Source organism: Symphalangus syndactylus, chromosome 7, assembly GCF_028878055.3.
Source record: "Symphalangus syndactylus isolate Jambi chromosome 7, NHGRI_mSymSyn1-v2.1_pri, whole genome shotgun sequence".
NCBI classification, from domain to species: Eukaryota; Metazoa; Chordata; class Mammalia; order Primates; family Hylobatidae; genus Symphalangus; species Symphalangus syndactylus.
The window spans coordinates 102,148,737-102,164,677 of NC_072429.2; the positions used below are offsets into that span (position 1 = coordinate 102,148,737).

At 40.2% G+C, this 15,941-nt stretch overlaps 2 protein-coding genes across 5 annotated transcripts in view; one reads left to right on the plus strand and one right to left on the minus strand.

Annotated features, from left to right (window-relative positions):
* Positions 1–7,275, minus strand: part of SLC25A32 (solute carrier family 25 member 32) — a 37,447-nt gene extending 30,172 nt beyond the window's left edge. For 3 of the 4 annotated variants that reach the window (XM_055287016.2, XM_063642928.1, XM_063642927.1), the window contains exon 1: positions 6,914–7,067. In XM_055287016.2, coding sequence (XP_055142991.1) covers positions 6,914–7,067 — 154 coding nt within the window. Of the gene's footprint in view, positions 1–6,913 lie in introns of all 4 variants that reach the window. The other variant, XM_055287015.2, reaches the window with a different exon arrangement.
* Positions 7,121–15,941, plus strand: part of DCAF13 (DDB1 and CUL4 associated factor 13) — a 28,411-nt gene continuing 19,590 nt past the window's right edge. The window contains 4 exon segments of the mRNA XM_055287014.2: positions 7,121–7,225; positions 7,227–7,647; positions 12,316–12,515; positions 13,028–13,135. Of these exon segments, the coding sequence (XP_055142989.1) occupies positions 7,121–7,225; positions 7,227–7,647; positions 12,316–12,515; positions 13,028–13,135 (834 nt within the window).

The following is a 15,941-nucleotide window of genomic DNA, read 5'->3' on the forward strand; positions in this document are numbered from 1 at the left end:
TATTTTCCAGGCTTTTATATATATAAAAATATGTAAAACATATATTTTTGCGACAGAGTCCCGCTCTATTGCCCAGGCTGGAGTGCAGTGGCACGATCTTGGCTCACTGCAATCTCTGCCTCCCAGGTTCAAGCAATCCTCCTGCCTCAGCTCCCCTAGTAGCTGGGATTACAGGCACGCACCACCATGCCCAGCTAATTTTTGTATTTTTTTTTTTTTTTTTTTAGTACAGACAGGGTTTCACCATGTTGGCCAGCTTGGTCTCAAACCCCTGACCTCAGGTGACCCACCCACCTCAGCCTTCCAAAGTGCTGGGATTATAGGCATGAGCCACCATGCCCAGCCCAGGCTTTAATATTTTAAAACTACTACATTCATGAATTTATTCAAGTGTTTATTGAGGGCATACTAAGCCTAGGTAACTAGGCTTAGTGTTTATCGAGGGCATATTCAAGTGTTGAGGGCATTATTCAAGTGTTTATTGAGGGCATACTAAACCTAGGTAACTAGGTTTCAACACTCAGGTTTTGTTTTTGCTCCAAGGTTAAGGATTTGAATGTTAAAAAATATTACTCAAAAAATAAACTAGCTAGGAGCCTCAATTTATATCGAATACTAGCAAGACTGAGGAGTGGCAGGAAAGAAAATGCAGAGGATGGGGTAAACTTTTTCTCCTTGAAATTCTTTCTATCCTCCCCACCAACATACATCAAAATCCAAGTAGAAAGTAGAAAAGCATTTCACTTGAACATATCCAAAATTGAACTAGTTTTCCCCATTCCTTCTGAAGCTGCTCTTACTTGAGTGTTCCATATAACTCAACGAACGCCATCATCATCTACATAGATGCCCACACCAGATACCTGGGGACTATCCATGAACCCTCCTCCCTCCCACCCCTTTTTATCAAATAACAAGTCCTTCTGATTCTACATCACAAATTACTCTTGCACCTGTCTATGTCTCAGTTCACACTGCCATCATCCTACTTTGAGATACCATCAGTTTTCAACTAGCATCATCAGCATTTAAAGTAGTCTTCTTGCCAATTTTGTAAAAAATATAATCTAGATTATAAATCTGGCACTTTTTCATTTCATCTCTCTGTAGGAAACAGAAAGCACATTCAAAATAGGGTAACTCTAGGGCATGAGGGGTAGTTAAAAGGACTAATTACAAAGGTGTGAGCAGGTTATAGAAAACCACAAGGAATAATACAGTATCAATTATTTATTTACTGCTTTGAAAAATCACTTAATTCTATAAGTAGAGTATTAAGTATCTCAGTAATCGGCAACAGCATTCTACATTATGCATACCATTCTACATTATACTACAGGATATCCAAACTTGTAATTTTACTATATATAATTTTGTATACAGCTTTGTTTTCCACTCAGGATTATTTGTGAGCATTCCCCCTTGTTATTCAACAGATTCCCCCAAATAAGATTTTAACATATGACATTATGGTTTTCCATCTTATAGATATCCCATGATTTACACAGTCATTTCTCCATCTGACATACGAATTCTTTTTTTTTTTTTTTTGGCTATTATAAAAAGTCCTCTAAAGAACATTCCGTACAACAATTTGCATGAACGCTTATTACTGCCTTAGAATTAGTTATTAGAAAGGGAACTGACATGGGTCAATGGGTATAAACTTAAGTTACAAATACGTATTGAACCTGCCTTCCAGAAAGTTTATGTAAATTACACTCCACTAGCCATATGAGCATCCCTGGTTCACTGTCCCCTTGCCACTACCTCACTGTGTATAATCCAGCCTGGCAAGGAAGAATCACTATCTACCATTGCCAGGCAAAGGGGGAAAAGCCAATTTCTTTCATCATTAACCTGCCAATGTTACAGCATGAAGGGAGATTAAAGTACATCAGGTTTTGTCAGAAGACCTGGGTTTCATACGTAACTTCCCTAATTTGCTACATGGTCTTACCCTTTCTGAGCTTCAGCATCCTCACTTATAAAATGGGGATAAGTCATGTACCTCACAGGGTTTTTTGAGGTTTATATAAGACAACAACTTTAAAGGCAGGCAGCAGAATGACAGGCTCTTGAGAAATGTTTTCCTGTGTAATTTATAAACTTTCTGATGCTTCCCCTGGATTCTGTGTGTCTCATTCTTCCGTATAGATCGCTTTTTCTAAGAACTTTCCATTTTCCTCTCAATAAACTCACAATACCATTTCTCTCTTGAGGTAAAAAGCAAAACCAACTATAAAAACACTACCTGTTCTTTTCATAGGTATAAACCAATGCTGAACTATAATCTCCCTAATGTAAAATTAAAATTGTTATATAGATAAAACACAGTAAATTTTTTTGGTCTAAATCAGGGGTCCCCCAACTCCCGGTACCAATCCAGGGCCTGTTAGGAATTGGGTCACAGCAGGAGGTGAGCTAGGTGGGCGGAGTGCGAGCGAAGCTACATCTGTACTTACAGCTGCTCCCATTGCTTGCATTACTGCCTGAACTCTGCCACCTGTCGGATCAGTGGTGGCATTAGCTTCTTACAGAATCTCGAACCCTATTGTAAACTGCACATGCAAGGGATCTAGGCTGCACACTCCTTATGAGAATCTATTGCCTGATGATCTGAGGTGGAACAGTTTCATCCTGAAATCATCCATACCTCCTCCACCCCCATTCATGGAAAAATTGTCTTCCATGAAATCAGCCCCTGGTGCCAAAAAAGTAGGGGAACAATGGGTGGCTTAAATGACCCCTTGATCGTTTTAAAAACATTTGCCACTAACAAATTAGTATGTAGATCTAAGTACCTATCAAATAACTTACAACGGCCTATCATAGCACTAAAAAAATGCCAATGGACACAAGCTGAAGATAAAAAGTTTGGTGTACAGAAAGGAGCCAAGACAGGACACTAATTTTAAATTCATTTTCAAAGAAAGACAATATAATGACTTTTAAAAAATTATCATCTAGCACTATCACCCTAACACAACCTGTTTCATTTGCTGGTTGTTAGTTTTACTCCTCCTTTCCTCTGTGACAACTCTGTGACAATTAAGAGTTTGTCTCTCTTAATGAAATTAATCTCCCCCGTACCTGTGCTCTATATTGGTGTTTTTAAAACTGCAGATGAATCAAGAAACCAATTGAACAGATTGCCAGTATCTTTCTTTAAAACCAGACTAGAATTGAAAACAAATATAAATGACATTACAAGTAGTAAGGATAAGTAATGTTTCATGAAACTTGTGTTTCAGTAATGTTTGTGTGTGGATAGCAAAGGTAAAATTTATTTCCTACTAAGCATTCTGGTCAAACAGGCTTGTTCTAGATCCTGCTTCTTCAGATAACCCCCCTTAGTTAGACACCTTACTCCTTATCCTCCTGCCTCCATTTCCCAATCTCTTCCTTGATTTCAGTTCTTTCCCATTAGTATTTAAATAGACTTAAGTCTCTCCTAAGTATTTCCTCTTTGATTCCAGTGCCTCCTTATCAGGTAAGCGTCTGCAATGAGAAAACCAGCCCCTCCCTGGCCCCCAGACAATCTCAGCAGGGACTCTCTCACCCCCACTGCAATCTGGTTTGAGCTTTACCAATTACTGCAAGCGCTCTAATTAAGAACCTTCGAGGCACTTTGGAGTCCTCTCTTAAGAACCCCTTAATACACCTGATATCGTGTAAATCCCTCTCTTCTGGCTCATTTAACACCACATTTTCTTGAATGTCCTCTTGATTCTTCGCCAATAAATTTCCTTGGCCCCCTTTTCTCTGCCCATCCTTAAATGCTGATTCATAGGCACAATTTCCACCAAACAGGGGTGGTGTCTCAACCATTAAGTGGCTTCAACTGCCATCCCTGTGCTACTAGCCCTGATCTCTCATTCCTAACAACCTGCTCTACTAAGGGTTGTGGTTCTACTGCCAGTTTCCATTTTCACATGGCATAAAAGATAACGTCAATCTGGCAGCTTAACTTTCTGGAATCATTCTTTATTTTCATCTCTAGCATTTTAATTTACCCTTTAGCTATACCAAACTACCCACTCATGGTTTCAAACTAACAGCATATGTTATGGAAACAGACTTTCTGAGCTTGAATCCTAGTTCTAGCAATTACTTTGCAACCCTGCGTAAGTCAGTTGATTGCTCTGTGCCTGAGTTTTTCTGTACCACAGGAAAAAAGAACAGAACCTAACTCTAAAAATTATAAAGGATTAAATGAGTTAGTACATATAAAGCTCTTAGAATTATGCCTGACATATTGCAAGCACTCTATAAGTACTAGTTTATTTATGCTACTGGGTCTTGTGATACCACATACTTATACAACTTTATTCTGCACTACTGTTACTGAATTTTATGTTTTGGTTCCTTAATATTTTGGATATAGTCATACTGTCTACATTCTTTACAAAAGCTCACACATAACTTTAACTTGCAGATTAGGCTTTTGGGTATTTGAAAAAATTACTATTTTTATATCTCATTCTTTGTTGGGGCTCTCTCATCATTCTTGAGGGTTTAAAATTACATAGTAAAGTTAGAAGGAGCCTGAATAATCATCCAATCCAATCTTTCCACCTAATACAAGAATATCTTCTAACTTCTGTCATCCAGCTACTATCTGAACCACTTCTGGTCATCATCAATTTCATTTCTGAGCACTACCACGTTGCCAAACCAAAATCTGCTTCCCTGTAATTTCCACTCAACCTTTGTCTGACCTTAGGATCAACCCACAATAAGGCAGCCGCCTTTCCCACATGGAAGTTCTCTAAATATCTTGAGGTTTTTTTCTCTCCCGAGCTAAACTAGTTCCTCCAGTCATTTTTCATATGAAGTAATTTCTAATCTTTCTACCAGTCTAGACACCTCTGAGTTCCAATTTATACCTGAACTCACAGAAAAATTCCAGGTTTGGTTTAATAGCACATGCATTCAGAATTAACCCCCACACCCTGTCATCATTAGATTTTAACTTTATTAAATGAGTTTAATTACATGGAGCATAAAAACTATAGTATGTTATTCAGCATTGATGTTGATAATCAATAAATTTTTATTTCATTATCATCTTCTTAAATTTTCCTCCTTTCTATCACCATTTCACAGCTACACTGTAAGCTTTATTATTACAAAGTCCTGCTTCCACTCCTAGATCTTTAATTTAGGCCTCCAATCCAAACTCAATCCTTTTATCTGTCACCTCAGCCCCATTAGCCTCCTAATATTCTTCCCAATTCATCAAGACTATTAATCTTCTCAGGTACCAAGAATTCCCTGTCCTCAGGAATGATATGCTTCAAAGCACTGTCTAAACTCATCAGGCCAACCACACTATTCTTCAATGATCACCTCGACTATCACCTCTTCTGCTCCTAGATAAAATGCTACTGAAGAGAGACACCAAGTCATACATGCCTGCACCTGCAGCCAAGTCTAAAATTCTTCTAATGTTCAAATCATCGTATAACAGGTACTTATAGAGGTAATATGGTGATGGGTTAAGTGCCAGAGGGTTCCAGAGTTAGATTACCTGGGTTTAAATCCCAGATCCATCTTTATAAACTTGTGACTTGGGCAAGTTAGTCAACTTCTGTTATCCTCATCTGTACAGCAGATATCATAAACTCACAGGATTGTTCCTGTGAATAGATTTACAGGATAATAAATGAGATAATGCATCTAAAGCATAGTTCACTGCCTTGCTCCTAGTAAATACTTGATAAAGATCACTTGTCAATAACATAATTATTTGTGCGTGCATCATAAAACTTCATGAAATTATATGCCTTTGTGGTATTTTTTCTAGAGATAATTCTCCATAATTTTCGATGATTTTCCTTCATAGAATGGCTTCTTGCTTCCTCTCCAGCTGTCAAAATATTAGCCCTTCTATGGGAAACCCCAAGCCCCAATCTTCCATTGAACCTTAAAGATACATATGGCCATCAGCAATGTAGAATTTTCTTGACGGTTTACCTGTATTTATATTTTGTGTTTGTACTTCTTGATTTTATGTTGTCTAGAATTATCTTTTATATGACTAAGTCTAACGCCTACAATTAAATTCTAAGTTCCCTGAAGGCAAGAACTTTATTAGATACTTCTGTAGCCCATACTGCAGTCTACAAATATTAAGAGAATATAAATCAAGTGAACTGAATTACCTAATGCTAAAATAATTTCTGTAGATTTAATTCTCAAGGCAGAACTTGTAATAACTTTATTTGGAAACTATTTTCTGCAATTTCAGTTATCAAAGATCATCTTTGAAACTCTTTCCAGACTTTAGTGTTGAGTTTAACTCCTAAAATGCTTTGTTAATTTCAACATACTCAATTCATCTAATACACTTAAAATAGTATTTCGATTCTAGCTACCTATTTTTTCACAGGAACTTGTACAATTCTATAAATGCCAAAGAGCAAACATTCAAGAGAATTCTTTTCCAAATCTACTCCCAACCATTGGCTGAAGATTACGCTCTATCCCAATACTAGTCGAGCTGCCAAACCACGTGGGTATGCTAAGATTTCAAAGTTCCTCCAAGAGTGAATGATTTGCACGTGTGAGGACTAAACCTTAAAATGTGACAATCCCTTCTTTATTTTACAAATCAGGCTTTGAATCCCATCTTCTCTGCCAATGAGGATGTTTTTTCTCAGACTTCTCTACATACACGCCCCCTCTCTTAGTCTTGAGGAACGGGGAAGATCGCAGGCCGACCCCTCTACCAAGCACCATTTCCTCAAATCTAGTTCAGGTTAGCCAACGCGGACAGCACCCCCTTCAACGCTCCTCCTCCCCCTAGAACGGAAAAGGCGGAAGAGATCCAGGCCTCCTTCTGAATCTTTACCACCCAGTTCGGGCTGACAGTGAGAGGATGCAGCCCGGTGTCTGGGCGGGCTCTTACCGGCGAAGCGGATCTTCACGAGGTCGAGCGGGTGCAGCGCAAGGTTGGATAAGACGCCGCCGCTCACGCCTGCTATCAGGTTCTCATACCGGACGTGGCGGAATACCGTGCTCCACGCCGACGATCCGGACGCCGACTGGCCCTGGCCAGTCATAGGTTCGGGGCCCGCCAACACCACGGCGCCCAGGGCCGCGGAGGTGGGACGCGATGCAGTGGCCGCCACCGTGGCGACGGTCGCCCCCTGTGAGCGCAAGTCCACCTCCGGTACCAGCGAGAGGACTCTTATGCCCAAGGCGCGTGAGCGAAGCCGCGAGACTCTAGTACTGAGGGGGCAAGAATGGGTCACAGCTGCTACGTCACGCCGGCGGAAAGCGCGATGGAGGGGAGGTGCCAGCCTCTCCCGAGTCTCCGCCCTGCCTCGCCCACAAATGCTCCAGCCCACAGACGCAGAAGCGACTGCACAGCTAAAGAACCGCCCCTTGCTAACGTTTGCCGGCAAAACTACGGAGCGCCGCAGGATCCAGTTGAGCCAGCCGGCCGCCGCTCCGCGAGTCACGTGACTGGAAGTAGTCTGGGAAAAACGGAAGTCGCCTGTGGGAGGGGGTGGCGGTGGGCGGAACTCGTAGCGAAGAGCTCGTGGAGTCCAGCCGGAAGAGCAACCAAGATGAAGGTGAAGATGCTGAGCCGGAATCCGGACAATTATGTCCGCGAAACCAAGTTGGACTTACAGAGAGGTAAGATAAGTTGGTAGGGAGAAAGAGACGCTTTCCGCAAGTCCTTGGGTCTAGCCTCGGCTTTCGCGGAGTAAAGCCGAGGGAGGCTGGCACTCCGGTCTGGTTCTTTCTCGGTTACCTTTCGCTAAGGCAAACTTTGTGCTTACAGAGTCGCTGCGGAACTGCATGGATAGCAAGTAAAGTCTGTTCAAGTGCTTATTCTAAGAATTTTCCTCTAGTGGTGAGTGGGAAATAGTTGTCTATAGTGGAGAAAAATTCCAGCTGCTGCTCTGGAATTGTCTTCAGGTTCCTGTTACTGGAAAGTGGACTTGAATGAGCCAAACTCGTGGGTTGAAGGGCTAAGAGTTGAACAGGCTTTTAAAACCTTCCTACTGCTCTTCTTGCCACTTTACTACTTCACATTAGTTCTGGATGTTGAAAGAGACAGATGAATTTAAAAGCATCAGTTTTCAGTTTTCTATTACCATCCCTTAAGAAGTTTGATGAAAGAATGGTTAAATGAGGTTAATTTATCCTTCCTGGTCTGTTCCCCCGTTAACATGCTAACCACTTATAAATTGTACCTTGTGATACCTAAATGACAAGGGACCAACCATGCATAAGCAAATTATTCTAAGTAAAGAGAATAACAGGAGCAAATGTCTTCAGGCAGGAATGAACCTAAGGCATAGAAAGAAGGGCTGTGTCAGTTTGAGGAGTAAGCGAGATGAGATGAGGCGAAAACAGTATTTCACTATTTTGGTTGCTAAGAAGTCTCTGCTCAAAAGATGTTTACAGTTTGTCACAAGGCAGTAATGTTTCTAAAATATAAATTAGATTTGTCACTTGGATTTGGCATCATTCCCAGTCCTTGAATCTCTGGTCCCACCTTCCTTGCCACTTTCGTCAGTCACTACGTTTCCCACAAGTGGTTTAGTATTCACCCTTGCAAATCTCAGTGCGTTTCAGTCATCTTTTTTAAGGCCTCCTGTGGCACACACCCTTACCCAGTTTAGCCGCTTTCTCTGGAAAACTTTCACCGAACAATAATCTATTCCTGCTTACCTCCTGCATGAGCCCCGCCCCCTTCAGCACCCGTCTTCTGTGATGCTATCGCTTCCTCACAGTGTTTATTACATTGTCTCATGATTATTATTTTGGTTAATAGTCTTTCCCATCAGACTTAGCCTCCAAAAATGGGAAGAATCATGTTCGTGTATGCACTGTGTTTAGACAGCACCTAGCACATAATAGTTGCTTTATAAATGTCAGTTTCTCCATCTATAAAGATTCATTTTTGCCCACATGAAGAGATTTAGAAACAAAATGATCTATCTTGTTGGGGTTTTTAAACTTTTGTTGAAATTATTAAAATGCTAATTTTAGTTGTAGGAACAGCTGCTGACATCAGAGTAGATAGAAATTTTCTAGACTTCAAAAATAATCTTTGCAAAATTGATGGATGAGACTGAAAATTAAATGTATTAAATAAACGTAGCCAACTATGGACATTATCATTTTGGGTATGCTTTCTTTGTGAAGTACAGGCATTCTGCACTTTGCACAGTACCATATTAACTGAACCAGTCCCACTCTTTAAGAGGTTTACAGTGATTGAAATCACATCTGTTAACCACTAAACTTTGCAAAGTGGGGAATTGATTCCAGTATGCATGTCGTCCCGTTAATACAGTACTGTGCGAAAGTGAGTACCGCTTGAATTTTTTTTATAATAGTAGCCATTAAAACCAAACATTGAATTAAGCTGAAATTAGAACCTTTAAATCTATCACAGTGTTAAATCAAGATTTTTCTTAAAAAAAGAACATCTTTGGCCAGGCATGGTGGCTCATGCCTGTAATCCCAGCACTTTGGGAGGCCCAGACGGGTGGATCACGAGGTCAGGAGATCAAGACCATCCTGGCTAACACAGTGAAATCCCGTCTCTACTAAAAATACAAAAAAATTAGCCGGGCGTGGTGGTGGGTGCCTGTAGTCCCAGCTACTCTGGAGGCTGAGGCGGGAGAATGGCGTGAACCCAGGAGGTAGAGCTTGCAGTGAGCCGAGATCGCGTCACTGCACTCCAGCCTGGGCGACAGAGGGAGACTCGTCTCAAAAAAAAAAAAAAAAAGGAACATCTTTAATGATACGCTCTCATTAACATACACATATGTTGAGAAGGGATCTGCTCAAAAACTCTGTTGTTAATGGGGCACACAGAAAGTTTGAAGACTACTATATAGGGAGCCTTTGGAAGTTTTAAGCATGGGAGTGACATGTAAAAAGCTGTTTTAAGATGACATCGGATAGGCTGGGCGTGGTGGCTCACGCCTGTAATCCCAGCACTTTGGGAGGCCGAGGCAAGTGGATCACGAGGTCAGGAGATGGAGACCATCCTGGCTAACATGGTGAAACCCCGTCTCTACTAAAAATACAATAAATAAATAAATAAATAAATTAGCCAGGCATGGTGGCGGGCGCCTGTAGTCCCAGCTACTCGGGAGGCTGAGGCAGGAGAATGGCGTGAACCCAGGAGGAGGAGCTTGCAGTGAGCCGAGATTGCACCACTGCACTGCAGCCTGGGCAACAGAGCAAGACTCCATCTCAAAAAAAAATAAAAAAAGATGACATCTGATAATAGTGTAAATTGCCACCAAATCAAGTAGGGATGATATTAAAGTAGCCCAAGTATAAGATAATGAAGACCCAAACTGCCTGGGGATGCAGTGGCTCACACTTATAAACCCAACACTTTGGGAGGCAAAGGTGGAAGGATCTCTTGAGCCTAGGAGTTCCAGAGTAGCCTGGGCATCATAAGGAGACCCCTGTCTCTACAAAAAAATTTAAAGATTAATGGGGCATGGTGGTGCATGCCTGAGGTCCAAGCTACTTGGGAGGCTGAGGTGAGAGGCTAAGGTAGGAGGATCACTTAAGCCCTGGAGGTTGAGGCTGCAGTAGGCTGTAGTCACACCACTGCATTCCAGCTTGGGTGACAGAATGATACCGCATCTCAAAAAAACAAACAAACAAAACAACTAAGTTACTAGAAATAAAGAGTTAAAAGGAAACATGAGTAAGTGTTGCAAAGAGATGATGAGTAGGACTTTGAGTTTTGGTAGTAGGGAATATGGAAGATGGAATACCTAAGAATGACCTAGGCTAGAGCTTTGTTGAATGTTAGATATAATACCATTACCAGGGAGTCAGAAAGAAACAGCAGGATGAAGTCATGGGGTAAGAAGATGCATTTACTTTTTATTCACTGAGTTTTTTAGTCATACGAGCTTAAAATTATTTTCTAAGCATAATTATATATATACATATATGTATATATATATATTTTTTGGGGGGGGATGAAGTCACGCTCTGTCAGCCAGGCTGGAGTGCAGTGGCACGATCTCGGCTCACTGCAACCTCCACTTTTCAGGTTCAAGCGATTCTTTTGCCTCAGTCTCCCGAGTAGCTGGGACTGCAGGCACATACCATCACCCCCGCTGGCTAACTTTTTGTATTTTTAGTGGATGGGATTTCAGTGTGTTAGCCAGGATGGTCTCGGTCTCCTGACCTCGTGATCCGTCCCTCCCAGCCCCCCAAAGTGCTGGGATTACAGGCGTGAGCCACCATGCCCGGCCCTAAGCATGATTATTAACCAAGACAATGTGTTTGGCAGCATATCAGGACAGTTAAAACATAGATTCTGGAGCCATACTGCCTTGGTTTGAATCCTGGCTCCGTGTCATATTCAAGTTACTTAACCTCTTTATGCCTCAGTTTTCTCATCAATAAAGTGTGAGATAGTAGGATCCTGTGGAGATTAAATGGTTAAGGTTTTTGGAACAGTGCCTGGCACTTGGTGAACTCTTAGGTGAGTCTTTTTTAAGTAAACAAACATAGAAAGTGGTCAGTAAATAATACCTATATAATATCATCATAATCACAACTTCGTGTGTCTATCAGCACAGTATTTAGCACCAGAGATTAATAATGTTCCCTGCCCTACAGGAAGCTTAGAGTTCTGTTGAGCAAACATCTTGCATGTGTTTTGTCCCAGAAACTGTGCTAGGCATAAGGAAATACAAATGAAAAGTGTATTGGAAGCCCTGACAGTGAACACTTTACAACCCAGTTGAAGAGTGTACTAGGACATATAAAAGGGAGGCCGGGCACGGTGGCTCATGCCTGTAATCCCAGCACTTTGGGAGGCCGAGGCGGGTGGATCATGAGGTCACAAGGTCGAGACCAGCCTGACCAACACGGTGAAACCCCGTCTCTACCAAAAATAGAAAAATTAGCTGGGCGTGGTGGCACGCGCCTGTAATCCCAGCTACTCGGGAGGCTGAGGCAGGAGAATTGCTTGAACCTGGGAAGCAGAGGTTGCAGTGAGCCAAGATTGCGCCACTGCACTCCAGCCTGGTGACGGAGCGAGACTCCATCTCAAAAAAAAAGGGGGGAAAGGCTGCATGTATATATATCTAGGATCTAATTGTTTTGCAAGATGTATGCATCCCATGATTTTCCAGTAATTTCAGAAAGATTTCTGAACAGCAGGTCCTCTACTTTTGTATTCTTAGTGTTAGGCATAGAACAATGTCACTAACTGAATGCTTATTGAATAACAGAGTGATTAGCTGAGGAAGACTGCAGGAAATATTAAGTGTGAATTATTAAGAAGAATCATTCTTGTTTCAGTTCCAAGAAACTATGATCCTACTTTACATCCTTTTGAGGTCCCACGAGAATATGTAAGAGCTTTAAATGCTACCAAACTGGAACGAGTATTTGCAAAACCATTCCTTGCTTCGCTGGATGGTCACCGTGATGGAGTCAATTGCTTGGCAAAGCATCCGAAGAACCTGGCTACTGTCCTTTCTGGGGCGTGTGATGGAGAGGCAAGTGGCACTCTAGATGATATTTTCAACTAAAAGTAGTTGTATTACAAATGTTTTTTCCTTTAGTTTTTAGTTACTGTAGGTTTTACTTCATTAGATTTCAGTTTACTTCTCAAGACTAAATTTTGCTAGGAATACTGTTTAGTATTTTCTTCTTTAAACCTAAGAAATTATAAATGCAGTAGTTTAAGGATCAGTTTGACAGTCAATTAAATAATCATGTTTATAATTAAAGTATTTAAGTATGAGTTTTTTCACAGATGTTGTCAACACTTAATTTCCTACTATGGCAAGTGAAAAAGTTTTGCAGCACTTTAGAATCAACAGAGTATTTGCCAGATTATATTTTTTGCTCGTCGATATACTTATCCATATGCATTGCATTGTTTTAATCCAAAGGATTTTGGTTTTAGGTGCCCAGTAGAGTGATTCGTAGCCTTGTCAGTGTTGAATTTATCCTGAACATTTTACATTTATAGTTCACTGAAATTTCCTGGTATGCTTTATCATAGGTTAGAATTTGGAACCTAACTCAGCGGAATTGTATCCGTACAATACAAGCACATGAAGGCTTTGTACGAGGAATGTGTACTCGCTTTTGTGGGACTTCTTTTTTCACTGTAAGTGTAATACCATTAAGTCATTAAATTTGATCAACATGGGTAAGAATAATCTAATTGAATACATTTTTTTCAAGTTCTTTTATTTGTTCCTAGGCCCTTTTGGAGTTTCGCAATGCAAAATAGCTTATTAAACCTTGAAAATTACTAGTTTTCTTTATATAATTCAGCCTTCCCCATAACTTAACATGATTAAACTAATACTCAATTTACCACAAAAGTGGAATTAATGAGAGGTGAGTCTAGAAAGAGTTTGGCTTACTCTGGAGGATTTTTGATGCTAAGATGAGTAATTTGTACTTTTGTTAGTCAGATAGTAAGGAATCATCGAAGTTTTGTGCCTGTGTGTGGCAAGATATCCGGAACATAAAATTTACTCACTTTTTAAATATACAGTTTGGTGGCATCCAATATATTCACATCACTGTGCAACCATCACCACCATCCCATCTTCAGAACTTTTTCATCTTCCCCAGCTGGAACTATAGTCATTAAACAATAACTCCTCTTTCCCCTCAGTCCCCAACCCCTGGTAACCACTATTTTACTTTTTGCCTCTGTGATTTTGACTATTCTGGGTACCTCATATAAATAGAAGCATATTTTAAAGAATTATACCATTTTGTTTATGTGGAATAAGCCTTTTGTGTCTGGCTTATTTTGCTTAACATAATTGTCTTCAAGGTTTATCCATGTTGTAGTACATGTCAGAATTTCCTTTCTTTTTGTAACTAAATAACATTCCATTGTGTGTGTCACATTTTGTTTATCCGTTCATTCATCAATGAGCATTTGATTTGTTTCCACTTTTTGGCTATTGTGAATAGTGTTGCCGTGACCATTCGTGTACAAATACCAATTCAAGTTCATTGAAGGTCTTTCTTAACAAGGGGAACGACAAAATCTGAGCTGTGCTTTGAGTTAAGTAATTTGACAGCAGTTAGTGATCAGTTTGAAGGCCATTTTAATAGTTTGGCAGGCAATAATAAGAGGCTACCTTATTATGGAGACTGAAAACTGGAAATCAGCGGTTGACACTTTGGAGGATTGACAGGTTTGACAACTGAGAGGTACCTGGGAAGAGGTTGGTTCCTGTTGCTGAGGAGTACCAGCAAGTTTGGAAGGGTGGCAATGGGAAGGATATGATGTGACAAACTGGACTGCTAATGGGCTGTTGGAGTGAAGATGTCTATCATACCTTTACAGATGCAGGTCTGGAGCTCAGGAGGGAGGTCAGAGCTGAACTTGACATCATCAATATAGAACTAATCATTGAAGCCATAGTACGGCATCATTGGGAGGAAACGAAGAGGAAAATATAGAAATACAAAGATGTCAAGGAAGTAGCCTTGGGGAATGCCCATCCACCTCTGGGAAGTGGGAAAACTCTGGGAGTAGCCAGAGCTCAAAGAATCTGTGAATGAGCATAGTTCCTAGGAGGAAGGAATAGTCAGTTTTGTGAACTACTACAAAGAATAATGAAAAATGAAGACTGAGGAAAACATTTTAGAAATGTAGAGATGTAAAAAATAGAAAATTAAAGATTGTGTAATTCTAGTCTTTCACTTCTAACACCGTTAGTTTGGTGTATGTCTTTTCAAGTATTTTGACCTACCTATACAACAGTTTTTGTATACACATGCACTAATCAGTCAAATAGGTCTTCCTTATTCTTTATTTACTGGTGACTTTTTAAAAAACAGGTTGAGCTGAGTTATAAAATGTAGGTTGCAATCCAGGTTGGCTGGGTGCAGAAGCTGGATTGCAAGAGAATAATAAAGGGAAAAGTTGACTTCTGGGAAACCTGATAGCTACAATTTGAAAGATTGTCATGTGAAAAAGAAAGTAGACTAATTTGTTGCTCCATAGAGAGGCACTGGAAATAGGTGTTAATGTTAAAAAGATTTGGTTTTAGTGTAAAAAAAAAACTTATTTGCTGTCAAAAAGCAGAATAGGCTACCTTGCAAAGCATTCAGTTACTTTTCACTAGAGGGGTGCAGATAAGCTGCCTGACCCTGCAAGCCCAATGTTGTGCAAGGAATTGACTGGCAAGTGGGAATGGATGGCAACTAAGGCTTCTTACACTTGGTTATTCTTTTGGATATATTGATTAGTAGCTCAGCCAGATGACTTAGTGTATTTTTTTTAATGCTTAAAATGAATAAAGGCTCATTTGCAGCATTATTCACAATACCCAGGATATGGAATCAACCTAAAGTGTCCAGCAATGGATGAATGAATTTAAAAAAAAAAGTACACACGCACACAGGAATACTATTATTCAGCCTTCAGAAAGAAGCAAATCCTGTCACTTGCAGCATACATGAATGAACCTGGAGGACATGATGCTAAGTTAAATAAGACAAATACCACATGATCTCAGGTGTGTGGAGTCTAAAAAAGCCAAACTCATAGAAATGGAGTAAAATGGTCATTACTAGGGGCTTTGAGGGAGGGAGATTGGGGAGATGTTGGTCAAAAGAGACAAAATTTCAAAGAGATAGGATAGATGTTGTATAACACGGTGATTATAGTTAATAACATGCTCTCTTGACAATTCCTATGAAAGTGAATTAAATGTTCTCACCACAAAATAATAAGTATGTGAGGTAACAGATATGTTAATTAGCTTGGTTTATCCATTCCACAGTGTCTACGTATATCAAAACACAATGTTGTACATCATAAATATATATAACTTATTTGTAAATTAAAAACATTTTAAGAAATGAATAAAGACTGAAAATGTTTCATATTCACCACTTATTTCCCCCCACTTTATTTTTTTAAAGAGACAGTCTTGCTA